Source organism: Equus przewalskii, chromosome 29, assembly GCF_037783145.1.
Source record: "Equus przewalskii isolate Varuska chromosome 29, EquPr2, whole genome shotgun sequence".
Lineage (NCBI taxonomy): Eukaryota > Metazoa > Chordata > Mammalia > Perissodactyla > Equidae > Equus > Equus przewalskii.
In genome coordinates this window covers 44,856,622-44,879,818 of record NC_091859.1, presented here as the reverse complement: position 1 = coordinate 44,879,818, position 23,197 = coordinate 44,856,622, and the positions used below count along the sequence as shown (strand labels likewise).

Here is a 23,197-nt window from a genome sequence, read left to right as displayed (position 1 = left end):
GCCTCTGCTGGGGCGTGGGTATTCACGTACAGGGTGAGGGAGGCCCCTGAGTGGTTACAGGCCGGGTACTGTCCACTGGCCCGGGCTGGGCTTCCGGGAGCATCCTTGTGGTGCAGGAGAAGCTAGAGGGCTCTCGCACTGCGCAGCATCAGGGCAGGCCCAGCACCCAGGAAGGATGTCCCTGTCACCACGTGTGCGCTGAGGTCCCTCCCACCTGCCGTCCCCGCCAGCCACGCCTGCTGCAGCCCCTCCCAGGACACCACGGCCAGCGAACAAAAGCCATGCTTATCAAAGGAGTTTTTCTTTATTTTCATAATTTAGCTGAATCAACACAAAATTGAATACTGTAAAACAAGAAAAAAAATGCTGTAACATATTAAATCTCGCTGTCTCTGCCCTGGAAGGTGTCGACACTCGCTGGCAGGGCAGGGCAGAGGTGTGCCAGGCGGGGCGACCCTCCCAGGGCCTCCCGGAGCACAGCGCCCCGGCCTTGGAGCCCGGGCTGGCCGCTCGGACAGCACCCTGGGTGGCCCGTCTCCTCCATGAGGAAAACCCAAAGCCGCAGCTGATTCGTTCTCTCTAGGATCCACATACCTCTAAATTTGGGGTGGCTGAAAGGTAAATTAAATACTCACGGACATTGGAATCGGTCTTAAATAAATGGATTTTCTCTCCTATCTTTAGTCTATGGGTTGCTGGAACAACTTCTATATAGTTATTATTTTTTTTTCCTTTTTCCTTTTTTAGTAGCATAGAACTAGCATAATACTCTGGTTAATTGGACTCTTAGGTAGTATACTTCACTGGAAACTCAGGAAAAATGGAGGAATCTGGCCAGAGGAAGGAAAACATAACTGTCCCTTATTTGTCGGCCGGCCGGCAACCCCGGGTTGCAAGAGGGATGTGGGACGATGGGGTTCCTGCCGTCTCTGGGCACCGCCGTCCATCCCTATGGTCTCGACCTTCCCACAGGAAGACAGAACGAGCGGGACATCGCCTGGGGAGAAGAGATCCACTGCCCACTGCCCTCAAGATCGACGGATGTGCGAGCGGGAACGGGAGGGGGACAACCCACCGGAAGGAAGAGGCGAGATCAGAGTATTGTACACTCAGTGTGGATGGAGGCAGAGGCCAGGGGAGGGACCCGCAGACCCAAACCAGCGACGAGAAACGGGCTTCTGGCCCGGCCACCACATGGTGACGCCAGCTCACTGCCCCCAGAGTCCTGCCCCGCCCCCGGCTCCCGGCCCACCCAGAGCCCTCAGGGACACGGGGCTCCACCACCTCTCCGGACGGCCGGGGCTACACATTAATTGTTAAATAGGATTTTCTACAAATATACAACATATAAAAACTGTTAAATATATAACTTTAGGCTTTGCAAAATACATTTAATGATCTCTTTCAAACAAGTGTTACTTTCGTTTCCTTTAATTTGCTTTCTGGAGCTAAATGGTGAATTGGATGAGACAGCAGTCGAGACCCAACATGCTCTTGGCGGATACTGGATTACCCCACTATCGGAAATGGAGCTGGAGAGAGGCCTGTCTAACGGGTTAAAACAGAAAGTGAGTTTAGTACGATCAAGTCCATCTAAGTACAGAGGAGCGGGGACTGCGCGGCCGGCCGTGTCCGGGGGGTGGCACGCTCGCGGGCTCTGCATGGGGACATCGCCGCCGCGTCCCACAGGGCTGCCTCGGGGTCCTCCGGCCAGCTCGGCCCCTCTCAGGGGGCACCGCAGTGTTCGTGGGTCGGAGGCCTCTGCCGGGGCCGCCCCACCGGGGCCTCCGGCATGTCTCTGCCCCTGTGTCCCCCAGTCGAACCCAGGACTCTGACGGTGAGGGCGAGTCCGCGTTAAAATAGATTTTGCTCTTTGGTCTATCAAGTATACTGAAAGGATAAGAAAATAAAAGCGATTCGGACAGTCTGGGGCACAAGGAGAGGCCACTTCTGCGCCCGAGAGTCAGTCCTCCCCTGGGCCAGCGCCGTCTTCCTCCTCCTCCTCCTCCACTGCGGAGGGGCCAGGCTCCCCGACGCCCAGCACAGCCCCCACCGGGTCCCAGGCCAGGCTCCTCGGTGCGGCCGACAGGCTCAGCTCAGGATGCCGAGGAAGCGGGCGTCCTGGACGGGCTACGGAGAGACGGAGGGTGGGCGGATGGCGGAGAATGGGGGGCGTCCGCGGCGGACAGAGGACTGTGGCCGAGGGGTGGACTCTATATGGAGCCAAGGCCACTCCCGGGGCCCCTCTGGGGCTGCGTTTGTCAGGAGACCTGAGGAGCAAAGAGAAGAGAGCGGTCAGCCTCTGTAGACACAAAGGGTCCCGTCTGAAATGGGACGTACCCAGGAAACACCCACAAGGCTGGCCTGGGGGACAGTGCGCTTCATGGGTGCTGCTTCTCATCCCTCCCCCGATTCAGGCCAGCAGACCCTTTCGAGGACAAAAACCTAGATTTCAGGCTTGAATGGCGGAGGGAGGTCTATGCCTGCCACCGAGGCTGGCTCCTGGAAACACCTGCCCTCCCTCTGTGTCCTGGGTGGGAACCCTCTTGGGCGTGACCGAAGGGCACACACCCCAAACAGTGGCAGCCGTGGGTACGAGCCAAGTGTCCCCTGGACTGGCCAGGGGCTTGGGTCTGGGTCCCACCCTCCTGTTCCCAAATGTTTCTTCACATACAGCAAGTGCCGTATAATTGCACAGAGAGGAGTGATGGAAGTGTGTGTGTCGAACACCCACGGCACCCCTGGGAGGCTGCAGAGCAGGGGGGGCGTACACGTCCTCCTTTGCTGAGGCCTCCAGCACCCGCACCCAGCATCCCAGGAAACACCACAGAGCGGGCCAGCTCATGGTCATGGAGTGAGAAATGACGGGCCAAATATCACCTTTAAACTGACAGAGACAGAAACGCCAAGATGTGGTTCCCACAGACCACAGCCTCACCCTGTGGGACCTCATGTCCAGCGGCCTCTGTCCATATCCCTGCTGGGCCGCAGCTCCCTCATCCCTCAGGGCGGCCCCAGTCCGAGGCAGGGATGCTGGGGGGCCCAGGTCAGGGGCTCAGGGGCTGCCCCACTCCGCGCAGTCTCTCTGCTTGGGCCAGCTGTGCCGGTAGAGGGGGGCATCATGGGGGCTTCCCACACACATGCAGCAGAAACCGGACACAGCACAGCCTTGGAGCGACACAGATGGGCTGGGGGGCCTGTCCTTGGTGGGTGGCCCGGAGGCCCCCAGAAGTCCCAGCTCAGTCTCCTCACCTTGTGCCTCTCCCTGCAGCCGCTGCTCCCAGCTCCCGGGTGGTCCTCATCTCCATCCCATTCTGCCTGAGTGCCCCTGCCCTGTCCCACCTGCCTGTGGCTCCCACCACACTCCCATTGGACCCCACCCACGTCCCAGGCCCCTGCCCCCCACGCTGACCGCACCCAGCACTGTGGCTGCTCGGCCTTCTCTCAATTCCTCGGCCGTACCAGGCTGTGTGCTGCTGTCCTCGCTCACGAGACCCTCTCCCTGGATCCCAGATTTCACCCCAGGTCCCCTCTGAGGATGAGCCCACCCTCATGGCACCACCTGGAGCTGCCCTGCCCTGCTCGTTGGTCCAGCAGCTGTCCTGGAGCCAGCTGTCTGGGGGGCCCTGCACTGTGCGAGATTGTTCAGCCCTTCCCTGGTCTTCCTTCCTCCAGTCCTCCAGTGGCTGGCTCAGGAGAGTTTGGGCACCTGCTGGATCCAGCGAGCTGCCGTCACGTCACATGAGGTCCCTCCCAGGGGAGGCTGGCTGCACTTCTCACCCCCAGCTCCCAGCAAGGCCCTACTGGGTGTGTCCAACTCCCCTGCAGGGACGCTGCTCTCCACCTGCAGCTCTCAGACGCCCGGAGCCAGGAAGAAGAGCTGCCCTACTGGATGGGGACACGGCTTGGCCTCCCCTCCCCGAGGCTGGTGGCCCCTGGAACATGGCAGGCACAGAGTTCCAAGAGCAGCCTTTGAGAACCCCAGGTCTCCCTGAGGCCCCCGCTGGACCACACCCTCTCATCCTGAGCTCTCTGCTGAGCCCGGAGCACAGCAGGGGCCTTGAACACACCAGTGGGGGCAGATTACCTGGAATTAGGGGCTGTGGCCCAGGCCCACCCAGCAGGTGGAGCAGAGCCAGAACGGGAGCCAAGGACGTCACCCAAGGGTGCCCAGTGGGCACAGAGCCCAGGGAGGCTCAGGGCAGGCTGGGGTCCATCAGTGCCCTGTGCCTGAGGAGGGACGGGACAGACTGCACCGAGGCTCCAGATGGTCGGGTGTCCACCCTCTTGGCAGGACTGCCTCCCACCGGACCTGAGGAAGCAGGCTGGGGCCAGCGCAGCCTCCTCCAGGACCGCACATCTGGACAGCGCAGGAGGGCGTGAAAAGGAGGAGGAAGGTCATCGACCGCCCTGGGCAGGTCATCAGCGTGACCTCGCCCTGGGGCTCACGTGGCAGGGACCCCGGGGGCCCCAACACGGAGCCCGCGGGGCCCGCCTGTGCGGGATCTTTCCGAAGGCGGTTCCTTGAGAATGTGAACAGACAAGATGGCAGGGGGTGTCTGAGAGCTTCAGAAACCTAAGAATTAAACCAGGTACACTTGCTATCTGGCGGCATCTGCTTGCAAGAAAACCTATCGTTTTAATCATCAACATTCACTCTGGTCCCTAAGGCTGTTCTGGGGCCGCTCCTGCGTCATGGTTCTTTAGCAACTGTGTCTCTGCACTTTGTAGAAAGGAACAATGAGGCAGGTCTTAAAATAACACAGCCCCTCCACCCCATGATCCACGCTGAAGATCACCCCCCTTTCCCGCCCCGCTGGCCTCCACCCTCCGGGCCGACACCGTCCTCCCCGGCTTAGGAGATTCTCGGCTCCCTATGCTCCTGCTGCTGGGCCATGTCCCTTCCCAGCTTCCAAGAGCCCCTGTGCTCAGCCTCCCCTTAAAGAGGGGGCTGCCTGCCACCCCTCTCCTCCCTCTGAAACCTCTGCCTCTTGGTCTGGCTGTGGCACCTCCTCTGAGAAGCCCACCCTGAGCTCATCCAACTCTCCAGTGTGGTGGGGCCACAGCCTCCAGGGCACTGCTCTCCACCCGGCGCCCTGTGTCCTTGCTCCTCGGTGGGGGTGGCTGGTCACCAAGCCAGGCCCTGCAGGGACAATGTGAGTCAGGGCCCCCAGGCACTCAGGGTCCAGACCGTAGGCCACACCTACACACGTGCACATCAGGTCCCCCAGAAAGGAGGTGAGGCACCCCTACCCAGCCATGCCATGAGAGTCCCATGGGGTGGTCGTCACAAAGGACCACAGAAGAGGGGCTGCAAACAGCATTAGTTTATCCTCGCACAGCCCAGAAGAACGAGATGAAGGTGTTGGCAGGGTTGGCTCCTTCTGGAGAATCTACTCCACGCCTCCCCCCAGCTTCTGGAACCGCAGGCCTTCCCTGGGGCTCCTTGGCCGGTGGCTGCATCGCTCCAGTCTCTGCCTCCCTTGTCACACGGCCTTCCTCTCTCTGCCTGGAACCTCCCTCTCCTCTCTCTTACCTCTTGTCACTGGATTTAGGGCCCAGCCAGACCCAGGATGATCTCATCTCGAGATCCTTCACTTAGTTACATCTGGGAAGAAAGACCCTGTTTCCAGATAAGGGACATTCACAGGTTCCAGGTGGACGTAGTGTTTTGGAGGCCAACATTCACTCCACTTCAGGGGCCCGTCTGCTCTTGGCTTTCTTTGCATCCAACCAGCCGCCTCATCTTCGCCCATGGCTGTCTGCACCCTCCACCCCTAGCCTCCCCGAGCTTGAGCACATACTCCACACTCAACCCAGGATGCTGGGAGTAGCAGCAGAGCTCACCTCCCCAGACCCCGCAGGCCATTCGCCCCGGGTCTGCCTCCGAGCTGCCCACGCCTCGTGGGAGCTTCCCCTCCCCCACCGTCCTGCACAGTCACTCATTGGCCCCCAAAGGGTGATTCTACTCTTTTCTACTTAGCAACTTGCATAGACTCTTATTCGTAGATAAAAGGGGAAATTTAGGAGTATAAGATAAAAGACAACAAAAATCCACCCACATTTCCATATCTAAAGGTAAACATTTGGAACATAGTGTATCTCCTTTCATCTTTTTTTAATTATAATTTTTTTTGAGGAAGATTAGCCCTGAGCTAACATCTACCTCCAATCCTCCTCTTTTTGCTGAGGAAGATTGGACCTGAGCTAACATCTGTGCCCATCTTCCTCTATTTTATATGTGGGATGCTGCCACAGTGTGGCTTGATGAGCAGTGTGTAGGTCCACCCCGAGGATCTGAACCTGTGAATCCCGGGCTGCCAAAGCAGAGCGTGCAAACTTAACCACTACACCACCAGGCCGGCCCCTCTCCTTCCACTTTTAACAGCGCATATGTATCAACAAGCGCTGGGGTCCGGCATGAACTGCCGCAGGAGCACGCCAGCAGAGCTCTCTGTGGTGACAAGAAACTCCTGGAGCACAGACGAGTTCATGAGAGCCCCAGGGCTCCTCGAACGGACTCACATGGACCCACTGCGGTCTAATTGCCTTCTGCACCCCAGCAGGTGCTGTCCTCACAGTCAGCCGGTTGGACTAAAGCGATTTCAAAACTTCGTTAATTTGACAGGAGAAACACAGTGTTTTGTTGTGGCTCCATCTTTGCTCTTTTCAACGACTAGAGAACGAGAGCAGTTTTCCAGGTGTGTCTTCCGGCCATTCGTAAGTGGCTCCTGTCTGTGCCGGTGCATCTGGTTGTCTGTTCTTCCACCTGAGCGGGAATGTGTGCACCTGTGCCTCCAGGTACGCCGAGGAGCATGCCCTCAGCACACTCACTGCAGGCTTATCTTCCAGCTTCTCCATCTTCTGCTTTTGTTTATATTATACCAGGTATACTAAAGTTTTCACTTTCATGGAGTAAGCAGTGATCACTTCTCATGTGGATTCGCACTGGGGCTTAAAGCAATGCACACTGCTATGCACGTTGTAATTTCTTACAGCTGTAATTTTTAACACTTCTAACATTTGGCTCTAGGTTCATCTGGAATGTACTGGGACCAGAACAGGTATCGATTCCATCTCCCATCCAGGGCCCTGGGGACCCCTGGGGGAGAGAAGGACCCCAGCCCCATGCAGAGAGGGGTGGGGTGTCCTGACGCAGGCCTGGGCCCCCAGTACACTTCGGTCCCACCCAGAAGGCCTCAGACTGGATTAGATCTTCACAGTTCTTGACTCCCTTATCAGCTGCTGATTACCATGCAACCATGCAATCCACCCGGCGGGGGCCACGGCCAACTTCAACGTAGACCTTCCAGCAGCCGTGAGCCAGCAGATCCCCAGAAATGCCCAGATGGTTCTTGGGAGCTGGAGGAGGACCCGCTCTTCCCAGGGACACCGGAATCTCTCGTTTCCAAAACTTGTGGGGGATGGTCACTCTCCAGGACACGGGGTGGAGACCTTGCGTCAGGAGTCCCCGTCCCAATTCATCTCCTGCTTGGCTCAGGGTCCCCATGGCCCTCACCACAACCCCAGAGGGTGCGGCCCCCACAGGACGGCAGTGTGGCCGGAGGGTTTGTGTGGGCTGTTTGACCACCTCGTGCCCAGCGCTCATGTCCCCCGGGAGCTCCATGCAGCCTGACAACGTGGCTTCAGCAACCTTCCCAAGGCTGCCGCATCAGTCCCCATGTCACCTGGGTCCTCGGCTAGTGACCCGATACCAGGAGCAGTTTATTTGTTCCTTGCATTTCAGAAAACGGCCCCTCCGGCCGCCCTCTTGAGCAGAGCAGAACCACAGGAGTGTGCACCGGGAGCCTCGCTCAGCGCACGGACATGCACGCAGGGGTGGGCCGACGGGAGACCCTATGTGGCAGAAGGGTAGTGCAGCGGGCTTCAGAGGGCAGCCTGGCCGTGGTGTGAGCTCTGCCCACCTCCCCTGGGAGTGTGACCCGAGAGACCTCACTCTCCTCTCGGATCTGATTGCTTGTCTGTGAAACAGAAGCCCTGACTCTCCCCTCCTGGGGCTGTAAGATGGCCAAGATGGGGCTGGTGAGTCTGTCACCCGTAGCTGGGGCAGGCGGCTGCGGCCCTGGGGTCCAGGCGGCCACTTCCCCCAGCCCTCAGTGGAAACCAGCGCCCAGCCTTGACGAGACCAAACAGCTGACTGGCTGCGTGCCGGAACTTCCCTGGCCCAGCTGGATTCTTCCTCCATCTCTTTTGATCCCAAGTGGGCAGCGCGTGGCCGAGGGGGCTCACTTGGGACAACTAAGAGAAAACGCTGTCCCAGTAGCGGTGTTCTTGTTACTTCAGAATTCCCTATGCCTGGAGGCTGCGTCTGCTTCACTAGCAGCCCTTCCAGAACCTTCCTGCACCTTCTCTGCCCTGGGAAAGGTTTGAGCTCTGGGAGGGAGATGGAGGGCACGTCCTGCAGGAATTGCTCCAGGCTCCCCTATGCACAGAGCCCGTGTGCTCGGCCGGCACTCAGGACCCCTGGGGCAGGCTCAGCAGAGTGGGCCTCGGTGGAGAGCAGGATGGCCTCAGCCTGGAATCCAATCCAGCACTGCGAGGACAGGACCTGGGACTCGGTCTCCCTGTCTGGAAAGTGGGCACGTCCCTGGGCAGGGTCACCGTGGGGGTGACCCAAAGCTGGAAAGTCTTGGCCTTGAGGATGATAGCCAGGTGCTGGGGCCGCCCCACAGGGCAGGGAGGCCCGTGTACACATTTCGTCCCAGTTGCCCCTTTCCAGGTCCCGTGTGCACAGGCCCACTGTGCTGGCCTTGACATCAGGGTCACCCAACTCCAGGGAGTCTGCTCCTCCCTGTGGACGAGCAAGCTGGAGGGCCCGAGACTCCATCCAGGCTGCTACATGACCTTGAGGCACCCCACCCTGGATGACAAAATAGGAATCCCGTACGCTTGCCTCTAGGAGAAGGAGAGGATGACACTCCATGCTGGGATCCGGCAGGCAGCCAGCGACAGCAGCCAACAATTCTGGGGGCTTCACAGACTTGTTCTCCCCTGACGTTCAGGCGTAGCCCCAGGCACAGATGAGAGCGGGGCATTCGCACAGCTCCTGGGGCCCAGAACGGAGTGCCCGGAGGTCACTGGGGCAGAGCAGCTACTGGATGGGTTGGATCCCAGGGACAATGGCAGGGGACGCCCAGCCAGCAGGGGTGACATGAGAGCCAAGAGAAGTGGGGTGTGTATCTTAGCTGATACCGAGAGATGCAAGGGTATTTGCAGAAGTGGGCAGCGTGGCCTGGGCACTGCCTGGGATCCAGAGGGCGGGTAGTGGTCTGGGGAACCAGGCCTTCCCAGCGAATCCCGCAGCACCCAGCTGCCTCCGGGAGTCTGGCCAGTCCCGATCTCTGCCAACTGTGGTTGACATGATGTCATGCCAGCCATGAGCTGGGGACTGCTTCCTCCTGGAAGTCTCTGACACTCACTGGTTAACCATGGATTTCAGGTAACGCTGCCACTGGCCTCTGGCACTTCCCAAAGCTCACAGATATTTCAATTACCAATCAGGCTCTGAATAATCCAGGAATTCAGAAAACCTGTAGTGAAACTAAATTACTCCCCAGACAGAGGGGACAGCCCCCGCGTCTGACACGGACGCTGTGACAGGCCCATGGGTCTGCACCACGATGAATCACGCCAGCCCTGCTCCCAGCACATGCTGCCTCCCCGTACCAGCAGGGCCTGGGGACCAGGGGGGATCATCCCAAAGGTCTATGTGTGCATGGGGGTTGCAGAAGGAGGCGGCTCCTGGAGAGAGTGTCCCAGGAGGGTGTCTTCATCGCAGAGAGCCTGGGGACAGCGAGGGCCAGCTCCCTTCCAGAGGGCGAGGCTGCATCTGACTTGCCCAGTGAGGCTTCACTCTCCCGGATGTGCATGAACACGCCGAGTCTCAGGGCTCTCCCAGGGCACGTCTTGCATTTTCCATCCGAGTCGGACACAGAGGGATGCAACCTTCACCCACCTCTACGTGCAGCCCCCTGGAGGCATCTCAGAGCCTCCTGAGACCCCCAGGACGACACCAGTTCTGGACCCCGGCCTGGTATGGCCCATGCTCAGCATCTCTGAAGGGTCTGCTGGAGGCTGACATGTAAATTATGGGGCTCAGTGTGGAACGAAAACGCAGGGACCATTTCAGAACCACCACAGCAGAGCCTGAAACCAAGCACAGGGCCCTCTGGAACGCAGGCCTGCACAGCCATCCAGGTGGCACCGTGTGAAGCCTGGTCTCCTCTGAAACTCAGCCTCACGTCCTCTGTAAGATGGGGCGACTGGATGAAGATCCAGGATAGCCAACAGGCCAACCTCTCCAGCCTGTTGTGGCTGTGGCATTAAGAAGGATTCTGAGGCCCTTTATAGGCTCAGAGCCAAGGGTGCTGTGATCACTGTTGGCCCTGGGTGCAGGGGGCAGCCCAAGGGTGCTAGGGACAAGGACTTGGGGGTGGCCCTGACCTGCTCTCCAGGCTCTAAGCCTCTGAGACTCCAAGTGTCATAGGCTGTCTCGGTCCCCGCCCTCAACAGTTTGTATCCTAAAGCCTCTCCTGCGTCCCCACATGTCTGTCTGTTTTTGCCGACATCAGGGGACCCACCAGCATCAACTGGTTTCTCACCAGCCAAGCCCAGTTGTGGTTTCCATCCTGTCCCAGTAGGATCCCTAGTCCTCAGCTGCCCATTTTTCTCCACACACCCCGGCCATGTGCTTCCTGCCCCTGGATGGACGGAGAAAGACGGACAACAAGCACGGAGCTGGAGTGTCCCCAGGCGTCTGTCTGCTCAGGCCAGGCCTCCCCTCCAAAGAGCCACCCCAGACTGCGAGAGGAGCCCTCAGCCCAGTGTGTCTGGACAGCCACAGAGACGGGCCCAGCTCCCTTCCTTCTGTGTCTGGCATTTCTCCCTCCTCCCGCCTAGAGGCTCAGGCTGAGTGTGGGAGGGCAGGGGACCCGGAGCCCGTGGAGAGGGACCAGCCAGGCTTGGGCTCAGACAGTCTCTGAGGCCTCTGATGTCAGAGCTGGGCTCAGCTTCCCCAGCATCCGCCTGACCACCAGGAGCAGATGGGCAGCCTGACGTCACACAGGCTGCGCTCGGACAGGACAATGACCCATCCAACATCTGGACAGTGGCTGCCAGCTTGTCCCCAGGCCTTGTGATGGGAAGTGAGCCCTGGAAGTCCAGTTTGCAGCCCAGAAAGGCAGTTACAACAATGGCTACAGGATCCAGTGGGGCCCAGAGGGACAGGCCACACCGGCTTTGGCAGAAACCAGCGGAGCCTTCTGCCCCGGAGACATGAGAACTGTTTCCAGCTCGGGAATCTCATGGTCGAGGCCCATCTCGGAACCTCACGTGCTGCCCCTCACTTGGGGACCCCACGGCTGAGCTCCAGCAACGACAACCCAGAAGTGAGTCAGACCCGAGCTGGCACCTCACCTTTGGAGCTCCCACCTGCTCAGGGGCAACCTGAGTTAGTGACCTATGACCTCTGGGCTTGGCGGGACCATGAGGGCCATTTGGCTTCAAGCTGGGCTGAGCCACGAGTCCCTTGCCAATAGCCCTCTAAGAGGATGTCCACCCTGGGGTTCCCCCACTCATCTGTGCACCTGAGGGCCCAGGACACGGCCCCTGGGTCAGCATGTGGCATTCTTCCAGTCACTTCCTCCAGCTGCCTAGTGAAGGCTCACCTGTTGGTGGTTTCCCTGCCCCATCGGCTCCAGGAGGATTCTCCTCAACACCCACCTGCCCCAGGAGAGTCCCACCAGCACCTCTGAGACGCTGCCCGCGAGCTGAGCTTGATCGAAAAGCTCATCCTGGGCCCCAGCTCCTTTGAGGGTTCTGCACCCACCCTGGTCCTGGCCCCTGGTGCTGACCTCCCAGGCAGGCACCTGCTCACTCGGCTCACACCTTTCTTAGGGCCAGACCCGTCACAGCACTGGGGGTCTCCCGAAATCCCCGTGGGCTCCCTCAGGGCCATGGGTCATCTCTCCACACAGCACCATGTAGTCGCTCACGTAACCGGGCAGCACCCCTCTGCCCTCCAAGCCTACAGACCACTGCTCGGTGTGGCATCACTGTGACCCCGTTTGACCATGTGGTTTTAGAACCCACTATGCCGATGGGGAAGGAGGCCCAGGGGGGCAAAGTGGACGGTCCCAGGTGACAGCTGTGCCCCAGTGCACTCGCGTTTGTCACTGGGGAGCTCCATTCTCTTCTCTGTGGGGCTTTCTGGAAGCTGCACCAGGCCGTACCTCAGTGCTCTGGCCAGGAAACCTGCTGAGACCAGGAGCATCCTGGGGTCGCAGCCTCGGTGTGAGCGCTTGCTGTGCTCCTAGGGCTTGGAGCAGCAGCTGCACCGAGCAGCTTGAGCTCCACGCTCGGCTGCCTGAAACCCCGAGCCATGGGGCTGCATCCTCTGGGCTCTGCGACTGTTACTCCTGGACCCAGGCCCCGAGCTGGTCAGAGCTGGCCCCATTGTCACCTCGTCCTGCAAGTTGGTCACACAACCAACCAACAGAAGAGTGGTCAGCACCGCCCCTGTCACCTGAGGTCACTGTTGGCTCAGCCCATGCATCCTTTCAGACAGGCAGGAGAGCGCTGGCACACAATGCTGCGTCTAGCTTACCTGAGAGGAGGGAGCTGTGGACACACCCAGCATGGCTGTCAGGGGGTCACTCCCCGACTGAGGCAAGCCAGTGTTCTCAGTGGTGAGGACCAGGATTTTCCCAGCACTTGACGCTATAAAGCATCATTTGAAACACAAAAGAAACCTCCCAGCCTCTGTGAGCCCAGCGAGGGCCGATTCCTCTTCCTTGTTAAAAGTTTCCATCCGACATTAGGGTCAGGATGAGTTTCTCTAGCGAGGAGCACTGCTCCGGACTGAAAGCCCAGAACAAAGGTCCTAATAAACAGCAGAAATGCGGAAACTGCCAGACTTGGGGCGATCAAAGCTGTTACCATGGAAAAGACAAAAACATGCCCAGGGAAGAAGCTTCTGGAAGGCTCCACACACCATCCACGTCCAGCCACCTGCATGATCTCTTTTCTGGGACTATTCCTGACATTACACAGCCAGTTCACACACAAGGAACCCTGAACCCTACCATCTTCCCAAACCAAAGGCACAAGACCGGCTGGATGGCCGCAGCGCACTGCTGTGTCTTAATTACTCGTTAAGACGTAGCCTAAGGCTTGCTCTGCCTGGCAACCCTGCAGGTGGGCTTCTCTGGAAGCCCCCCGTCCCGTGGCCCCCTCTGTTCCAACATCTGTGCAGCACAGCGGCGTCTGGCCAGGCAAGGTGTGGTCGAGTGACACCTGTGATGTGTCCCTGGTGGTGTCTGCTCATCAGGCCACTCCCCGCCCGTCTGTCCTTCCGGCCCGAGACTCAGCTTCCCAGGCTCCAGCCCCGTGAAGCCCACTCTGCAGGGTGCTGGGGTGGGTCCTGACAGAAGTGCGGTCCCTGCCTATGGCCTAGAGAGGAGTCAGGGCTCCAATACCTGTCAGGCTGCTAATTGGCCTGGGGTGGCCTGGGGGCCGGGCAGGGTGGCACCATGATCATGGGCCGTGCTGTGAGGACGGCCTTCTCGGAACCCAGGGGCGTGGACCTAGGGAGCAGGTGGCCTTCCCAGTCCCCTGATGACAGGCGCTGCGGCCCCTCCTGCTCCTGCCCTGGAATAAGGCCGGACCACACTGCCACCCCAGGGGCCCTGGGCCAAGGCTAGACCATCCTTTTCCCCAGGTCTCTTAGCATCAGGTTAGAACTCATATCCTGGGTCCCAACGCTGCTCTGTCTCTTATGATCTGGACATCTCAGGTTACTTTGCCATCGTGTGCCTCGGTTTCCCCACGTGTAAACATGTGCCTGTCTCCCGAGTTCGTGTTTATAAACCGTTGGAGCAGATCTGACACAGAGCCAGCAGCACGCAGGTGTCTCCAATGTGGAAAAAGAGAAGGACTGACATGTTAGGGTCCCTACAGCAGGAGGTGAGGAGCCTGCAACAAAAGGGGGCTCCTGCCTGCCCCCCGGCCGCCGTGTGTGCAAGCCGCTCACACCTCCTCTTTCCAAATCCGGGGTGGGTGAGGGCAGCTCCAGGGGCAGTTTCAAGGTGGGAACGAGTGGCCCATCCCAGGCGCCAGGTAGCTCCAGCTCCCGGGCATGGGCTCTGGTCCCCCAACGCACACTCCTCCCTTTGGTGAGCGGAGAGGTAACTGAGGGGGTCCTCCCTGGACCTTGCCTCCCCAGGGCACAGTGAGGAAGGGGCGCCTCTGACACAATGCCAGGGCCTGTGGGCAGATGGGCCATATTGATGCCATTGCTGGGCCCTTGCCTGGCGCCTCCTGGGGCTCCCCCCAGATGGGGCTTCCTGCCGAGGACACGCTCTGGGGACCACAATCCACAGAAATCCCATAATCACCCAGCACAGGGGCATCTGAACACAGGCACCACTGTTGCCCCAAACCAACCATCCTTTGCTGAGATGGAAAATGGAGTTAATTCTGGGAGCTCAGGTTATTTCTGCCAGCGCCAGCACACAGGTGTATCCATCCGAAACACACAATGCACATCCATGGATGGCCTGTGTCCTCGTGGTCAGGATGAATGACCACACAGGCCACTGGACATCACAAAGGCGCTCTCCTGGTGACAAGCCACTCCATCAAAGAGCAGGGTCTGCAGTCCCAGACTCCAGCCACAGAGCCCCTTGCTGATCGTCCTGAGACGAGCCAGAACCCGCTTCCTGCTCCAGGGAATGGAGTAGAAGCTGTATGTCTGTAAAGTGCTTCATAGACACTCAGACTCACGTTGTCTGGAGAGCAGAGAGTGAAGCTGCCGCCCTCTGACAATGAGGGCGCCCCTGCAGAGCGACTGTGTCCGGAGCGTGTCTGCCCAAGGCCCAGGGCTGAGGGAAGCCAGGGCGGGCGGCCCTGGACCACAGCTGGGACTCAGGCCCACTCTGGCCCCTGGACCAGCTCCTCCTCGCTCGGGGATGCCCCCAGGTCCAGACGCCGCCAGGCCGCCCTGCTTCCGGCACCCGCCTGGCTGCACTCACTGGACTCTGCCAACCTCTCCTGTGTGGGAGGCGACTCGGCCCCTGGGTCGGCCAGCGGGAACTGAAATAGGTGGACCCCACCCTAAAACAGGAAAGCCACAACCTCTCCCCGCCAAGGAGTGGGGCCTGAAACACAGGGCATGGGGCTCCCCTCTGTCTCCCGACCCGATCCAAGAGCCTTAGGGTTTAAGGTCGCATGGCGCCACCCTGGGCTGCAGGGCCAGCCCCTTCCCAGGGGCCAAGGAACCTAGGAGGCGAGTGTGGGAACTGAGCCAGACCCAATGCCGCTGCCCGTACCAGCGGGGAAGTTCGAGGACGATTCTGCCTCGGAGAAGGAAGCGCACTTGGCACGTACAATTCAGACATCCCCCTACGGCCAATGCCAACTCTACGATTCAGAATAATTAGCAAGTAAAATCACCTAAACTCATCAAAATTGAGTGTGGTCATTCAAGCAAGACACTGCCTGGGGACACAAAGCCACAGTGAGAAGTTTTCCAAGACTGGAGGAAGGCGGTGATGTTGGCTGACACGTGTGCCCAGGGAATCATTCGTTCATCCATCAAACGCTTATTGATCTTCTACACACAAGCACCTTGCTGATCAGGGGGGCAAAAGGAATCCAGGCAGGGTTCTTGTCTTTCAGGGGAGAGGAGCTCCCTGTACATACATCATATCAAAGATGTCACCTCCTTGGACGCCCCATGAGCAGCCAGCTCCCCTTGGGGTCCGCTCACAGCGCTGTGGCTGTGCGGGAACTAGGTCCTCGCTACCGTGTGAGCTCCGGGAGGCAGAGACTGCACTGTTTTCTACCCAGTTCCCATGTGGGTTCGACCGTGTTCTCCAAAACGACATGTTGATGTCCTAACACTGCCTGTACCTGTGAATGTGACCTGGTTTGGAAATAGGGTTTTTGCAGATGCGATCAAGTTCAGATGAGGCCACACTGGAGTAGGTGAGTCTTGATCCATTATGACTGGTGTCCTTACAAGGAGAGGGACATTTGGACACAGACACGCAGAGAAGACATACAGAGGAGACCACGTGACGATGGAGGCGGAGATCAGAGAGGTGTGACTACAAGCCAAGGAGCAGGTGAGGCACCAGAGCTGGACGAGACGAGGAGGGACCCTCCCCTGGAGCCTTCAGAGGGAGCACAGCCCTGCTCACGCCTTGACTTCGGACTCCTGGCCTCCAGACCTGTCATGCGGACAGGTGACACACGTGAGCCAGTCCACTCTCTGAGGAATCTGTCCCACTGGAGCTTCACGGAGCCAATCCTTAAAGCGCCAGGCCATCACACTCTAAGAAGAGCTGGGGGGGCAGGCAGCAGGGCCCATCTTCAGGGGAAGCCAGGAGCAGGGCGCCAAGGGCCCTGCTGGCCCAAGGGCAGCTCTGCCCCTGCCCTGGGGCCACAGAACACCCCCTTTTGCTTACTAAGCAGCTTGAAGTCACCAACCCTCCTAACAAGCAGAGAGAAAGGATGGGCAGGGCTGTGTCCTGTTATCCAGAGCGCACAGGGTGGGGACCACACAGCCAAGGGAGAGGAGCCAGGTCTGGCCCCAGGGCCCACGCTCCTGCGTCCTCACTGCAGCATCATTTGCACGGGCTCGAGTGACCACGTCCTCTTTGCCCTGCTCAGCATCGGACAGGTGGGGTCTCCGCCCACCAGGCTTTCTAGCCCACCAAGCCACTGTCTGGTCCTTTGTTAAGAAACGCCTGAAGCCGCTCCCTTCTCCAGGGTTGGAGGAGATGGGGCATAGGAGGAACTTCTCTCTGTGCTGACGAAGGACCAAAGAGAACGTGGGAGGGCAGTCAACAACCCAGACCACGAGGGAGCTCGGAGAATGTTAAAGGATCAGCATGTCCGGGCGCTAGTCGGACTCCCACTTGCAAAACAGACTCGGCTGGTGCGAGGATGGGCGGGAGGCAGGTCCCGCAGAGCCAGCGCGTCCGCTGAGTCAGCTCTGCTCGCCGCAGGCGCAAGATGGCTGCCATACATCACAAAGTAATTGAACCTCGCGGGGGAATAGGGAAGGGGGCTGGCGAGCACGCCCTGGAGCAGGCAGAGACTGCCCACGGGGAGGGGACAGGACAAGAGGAGAACGAGACGGAGCAGATGAAAGCACGCACACTTAGGGTAGACCTGGGGCAAAGGACGGAGCCACAAGCCCCTCCCCCCAGATCCGTCTTCATGGGTTTCTTTATTAATCAGGAACCTGAGCAGAAAGCCGGGAGATGGGTTATCCCCTCTGGATGCAACTGGGGTGCTGCAGACATCTCACCTGTCTCAGCAATAGTGATGCCTGCCGCTCAGCCAGCTCACCAGGGCACAGTACCTGGATGCGTGTGTCCTGGGGGAAGGCAGCAGATTGCTCTAACCAGGGCATCAGGTGAATGTGAGCCAGCATTAATTGTGCAGCCCTTCTGTGCCATGAGGCAGAGAGCTCGGGGAGGGGGTGAGGTGGCAGGGTCAGGGCCATGGCAGGGAGGGGTGTGCGCCTCCCTCAGTTTTTACCAAGAGAACCAGCCTGGAGTCTCATTATTTTATGCAAGTTGATGGCTGTTAGAATATATACGTACTGGTTAGTGAAACAGGCTAGCTTTCTTTTCTGGACCAGGCTGGGTCCTTGAAGGATCCTCGGAGGTGCTGGAGCAGAGTAGGTTACGCTCTGCTATTTCTATCGAGCTGCCACTCTTACGGATAAGCCACGTTGTTTCCTCCTGGGGGAGGGGGACCAGCATTATCAGAGCCCCTGGTTCAAGGTCACCAACACTAGGATCCGGGCCTAATACAAAGGCTGCTGGGGTCATAAGCCCCTGGCAGAAGGAGGAGGTGGTGAAAAAGAATTCCAGCCACTGAGGCGACATTGCACCTGAGCCTTGAATTCTGAGCGGGGCAGGTCAGGTGCTGTGCCAGGCTGCCCCTGGGATGGCAACCCTGCCCTCAAATGGCAAAGGGTGGTCATCAGGTGGCCATGAGTGTGATGATCTGGACCATGTGGACTCGATGGTCCCATGGGGCTGCTTGCCTCGGGGCCTTTACCAGCTTTTCTGTGGTGAGTGAGGACTCTATTTTAAAAGAGAGTTACAAAGACCTCAGAGATGCTAGGGCCCGGCTAAGTGCCCAGGGACAAAAGGCTCCCACGAAACTGACAACAGCCTCCAGAGGCTGAAAAGGAAGGTTAGTGTAAGATGAGCACGTGTGTACACAAGGGGGGTGTACACATGGGCGAATGTGACGACGTGTGCATGTACACGTGGGGTGTTTATGTGTGCATGTGGGTGGATGTGGAGGTGTGTGTACCTGCTGGAGAACTCCCACCCCCATCCCTGGAGGGTCTTTGGAGGGTCGTCCTGACTCTGGGCTCAGATGTGCTGGGAGCCCTGTGTGGTCTTGGACCACGGCAGTAGTGGCCTCCCCTGGAGTGTGCAGGGTGCTCCTGCGCAGTCTACCCTGCAGGTGGGTGCAGGTGGGGCCCTAGACTCAGCCCACTGAGTCCAGGATTGGGGAAGAAGCTGAGCTCCCCTCCGTCCGGGGAGGCCGGGACTCCTGCAGCATCCTGGTGCCTCTCGGCTCCTCCAGGGAAGCATCTGTGCTGGACGTGGCCCCCAGGCTAAGATCAGCCCCGGTCCCCTCATGCTCCATCCTTAGTCCAGTTCAGCCCGCCCAGGACCTCAGGGGCAGACTCGAAGCTGCCCTCACTGCCTCGAAGCTGCCCAGGTGACCTCCAGCTCTCCACAGAAGGGCTGGCATTCACCCCCTACAGCCTCCTCTGCCTTTGGAACGGCCCGGCTTGGCAGGCGGCTTTTCAGAAGGGAGTATTGACAAGGGAAGCACGGGCCCTGCGGCCTCGGATCCCTGTCCTCTTTGTCCTGCAGCTCCCGAGGCAGCGCAGTCCTTTGAAGTCCCGGCCCTTGCCCGCACTGATGCGGTGCAGCTCCTGCTGTCCGCCCGACAACTAGACCCCGGCCGGCATCAGAGGATGACAGCTTCGGCTGGCCGCGGCTCGCAGCAGACTGGCCATCCCAAGGTCACAGGTGATGCTGCCAAGGGCACCTGGAGATGACAGAGCGGCGGGTGGCGGTTCTTCTAAGGCGGCATCAGAAACGCTCTTGCTGACACCTCGGCATCCGCAGCCGCGAGGGCCGGCCGGCGTGCTCACAAACCAGCATCCAGACCCCGCCCTGGTCTGCTTCCCGTGTCCACTTTCAAGGACAAATAGCCACTCGTGGGCGGGAAGGTGAGCTCTGCACAGCTGGGCCTGGGCCTCTGAGCAGTGTCCTCACAACGAGGGATGTCGGCAGAAGGTGAGGTGGCCCCGCCAGGCCCTGTTGGTCAACGGAGTTCTGAGACCAGGCAGGGAACTCTTGGACAAACCCTTTGTGGCTCAAACGTGTCCACGTCTGTCTGTTTCTAACAGCTTCAGCGAGATACAGCGCACAGACCACACAGTTCGCCCCTTTATAGTGTCAGCTCACTGGTTTTTAGTCTATTCACAGAGTTATGCAACCATCACCACAGTCAATTTAGAGCATTTTCATCTCCCCAAAAAGAAGCCTCAGACCCATCAGCAGTCACTCCCTGTAACCTCCCCCAGCCCCTGGCAGCCACTACTCTATGTTCTGTCTCTATGGACTTGCCAGTTCTGAACATCTCACATACATGGAATCACACAACATGTGGCCTTTGTGTCAGGCTTCCACCACGTAGAAAGATGCTTTCAAGGATCATCCATGTTGTAGCCTCTGCTAGAGCTTCATTCCTTTTCTTGGCTGAATAATATTCCATTGCAAGTTTGTAGCAGCTGGTCCAGCTTGGGTTTTCACTCATCAGCAGACGGACATCCTGGCTGTTTCTACTTTTAGGCTGTTATGCACACGCTGCTCTGAGTAGACAGACGCTTTCATTTCTCTTGCGTCTATACCCAGGATTCCACCAGGAGGGGAAGTGCAGGCTCAGAGGGGAGTTCCACGTTTAAGTTTTTGAGCAACTTCCAGACTGTTACCAAAGGGGGCTTGAGCATGTATTTCTGATTCTCTGGAGGCATATCGCCTAGCCACTTTCTGGAAAGACTGGCAAGCTCACATTCCTTCCAGAGGCCTCAAAATGCAATGAAGTGAGACCACAAGTGAGCCCCAGTGGGCAGCACCGTGTTGGGGTTTCAGCTGTGGTTCCCGACGGCGGCCGTCTCTCCGAACCTCCCTTGGCTGCTCTCATTTCACGTTTTAGGAATTCTCCACCCCTGGGCTGTAGCATCTTCATCTGGTGCTGTTGCTCCATCACAGGGTCGGAACCGGCTCCCGATGGGCGCGTTCCCTCCATGCCCCACCTTGAGATCTGCCTCTCTGTTTTCCTGAAGGTGTGTTTGACTCTCAAGAACCTGGGATAATAAGGTAAGTCAGGGCTGCCCCTCCACAGTGGGGGCCCCAGCGTGGGCCTCGCGGTCACTGGGTGACCTGTGGAACATTCCTTAGCTTCTCTGTGGCTCAGTTTCCCCATCCATAAAGCTGAAATAATAGCCTGTGGCTCATGGTGGCTGTCAGCCGAAACAGGTTGACTTGTGCAGCCTGGGGTGCAGTGAGGGTCGGGGAGCGTCAGCCACGATCACGTATGATTTCTCAGGCTGCAGCCCCCTCCTCAGCCTGAACGCCAGTGTCCCCGGGACCTTCTCTTAGCCATCCCCGAGTTTCACTGTCACACTTTAGTCTAGAATCCCTAGGGAATTTACTCTGGACTGTGGTATGAGGTAAGGATCCAACTTGAATTCTCCTGCAAATATGAAGCCAGTTTCCCAACATCTGCCGCTGGGGACCCATCCCTTCCCCATGGGACGTACGGCTTGCTGCGGCCTGTACTCCATTCTCGTCAACACCCGGGTTCCACTCGGGCCCATGAGGCCTGTCCAGTGGCTCAGAAAACAACAGGAAGAAGAGCCAACATTTTCTCAGGTTTTAATTTGCAAACACCATCCTCATATGAACTCACGAGGTGGGCGACGGGCAGAAGGCAGACCCAGGCCAGGGGGCGGCCTCACACACGGGGCTGAGCGGCTCGCCCACTTCCTTCTCACACCGCGTCCACACCCAGAGGGACGTGGACACCACTGTCTCTGTCCCAAAGCCTTCCTACACAGGGGGACTGACTCATACTCCGAGATAAAGGTGACATCATTCTGTAACGTTCAGAAAAAATTCAGTGGCAATTCGATTGAAATTACATTAAATCTAAAAATTAAATTTGAAAAAAAAGACAACCTCACAACATTTAGCCATTCCCTCAGGTTACAGAAGTCTATGACCTCTTTCTACTCATTTATTTAAGTCTTTTTAAGTGTTCCGAATGGTAAGGCTTTGCCATTTTCTTTGTATAGGTACCAACTATTTCTTACTGAAGTCATTTTGAGTTGTTTTATATGTTTTCTGCTGTTATTAACAGAGCTCTCCCTTTTCTCTTCTTCACTTTTATTTCACTTATTTATGTTAATTAAACCATTGCACTTTCTAAAGATATTTTCCTGGAAGTAAGAGTGTAACCTGCTTTGTCCGCAGCCTCTCCTCTGTGAACAGCAGGCAAGTCTCCGCCTAAAGGCTGCCTGTAAACCCCGGTTTTCACCTCCCTGTGACCACTCTGTTCCCGTGACTGGTAATGCCGTCTCTGGCAGGTGGGGTTGATGACCTTTTTAATCTAGTCTAGGTGGTGTGTATTTTCAGCTTTGCAGGTCATAAGGTCTCTTGCAACGACTCCCCTGCCGCTACAGCACACATGCATCCCTAGGCGATATGTAAGTGAATGAGCATGGCTGTGTTCCAATAAAACTTTATTGACAAAAATAGGCAGGGGCCGGATTTGGTGGGCAGGTCACAGTTAGCGATCTCTGGTCTAGACCATAGATTGTTTGTATCTACGAAACCTTAACACTGAATACAGAGAAGCTTCTAGTTGCATCCTTGGTCCGACGTAATGAACTAGCTAGTTTTCAGGGCATTTCAGTGGATTCTCCAGAGTTTTTGGAAGCACCTGTTCACTTGGTCTGTAAGTGATAATCCTCCTATTTTCCGAGATCAAATATTTATGTGACTGAATTTGCCAGAACTTCCAAAATGTAACCAGTCACGTGGGCGACTGCAGGCCTGCCCCGGCCCCAGTGCGGACAGGGCTGGGCCGGCCTGAAGTGCAGGGTCAGCTTGGTTTCTGATGGACCTGAGGCTTCAGGAGGGCCCAGCTTACCCTGCGGGTGACCTGGGGGTCTGCTGTCACTGCTGCTTTGATGTTTTTAGCAGGGAGAGATGCGGTGTGTGCCTGGTGCCTTTTGCAGCATCCACTGAATTAGGACACATTTTTAATTTGATCTCCTGAGACGATTTGTCATTCCACCTGATTCTGAAATATTAGAATCTATTTTCAATTCTTATATAAATCTGCTGTGTGGTGGCCTTTTTTTGTTCTTTTAAAGGACTGCAGAATTCAGCACGTACTTATTTTATGTAGGTACCGTGATATTCCTCATGTGACCATGGTCACGGAAAACATTCCATGGGCCAGGGATCCCCCCAAGGTGTGTTCGCAGCCCCCAAACAATGCCACACACATGAAGGCCTCAAGAGCGCTTTACTGAATGAATCCGGTGTCTGGCCCATATCGCAGCCTCACACGTCTTTGTGGAACGAAATGACTCCCTTCTGTCCTTGTCTATCTTTCGGGACACTTCTGGCATCACAGTTTCACTAGTTCCTAAAGTGAATCGGACAATTTTCCAGGAGTCGGGGACAAGACACCTGTGCAGGAAATGTTTCAAAAGATGCCTGTTAAACCACCTCCATCTGGAACTTTTACTCAAGAATATTAACATTTTTCTATTCTTTTATTTTTTCCCCAGAAAATCATACATTTAATCAAAATTTCCAGTTTAGTGATCAATGCACTAGCAATGCATGCACCCTTGAAAAATTCCAGGCCCCAGTACATGCTGATAGTCCCTTCTTCCTTTCAGATTTATTTTCTAACTTAAGAAAAACATATAGACATGACAGAGGTTAAAAAAAGCATTTTTATAGTTTTGCCAGAGATGCAATGACCAATGCCGTGTCTTTCTTTTTAAAATTCATTTATATTCCTTTTTTTATCTTTACTGATTTCTTTCTCC

General features: G+C 57.4%; 1 protein-coding gene across 2 annotated transcripts in view; it reads right to left on the bottom strand.

Moving 5' to 3' along the window:
- Positions 1 to 282: 282 nt before the first annotated feature.
- The window catches only part of TAFA5 (TAFA chemokine like family member 5), a 248,878-nt gene continuing 225,963 nt past the window's right edge, over positions 283 to 23,197 (bottom strand). For both annotated transcript variants that reach the window (XM_070600655.1, XM_070600654.1), the window contains exon 4: positions 283 to 2,270. In XM_070600655.1, coding sequence (XP_070456756.1) covers positions 2,262 to 2,270 — 9 coding nt within the window. In that variant the 3' untranslated portion in view covers positions 283 to 2,261. The remainder of the gene's footprint in view (positions 2,271 to 23,197) is intronic.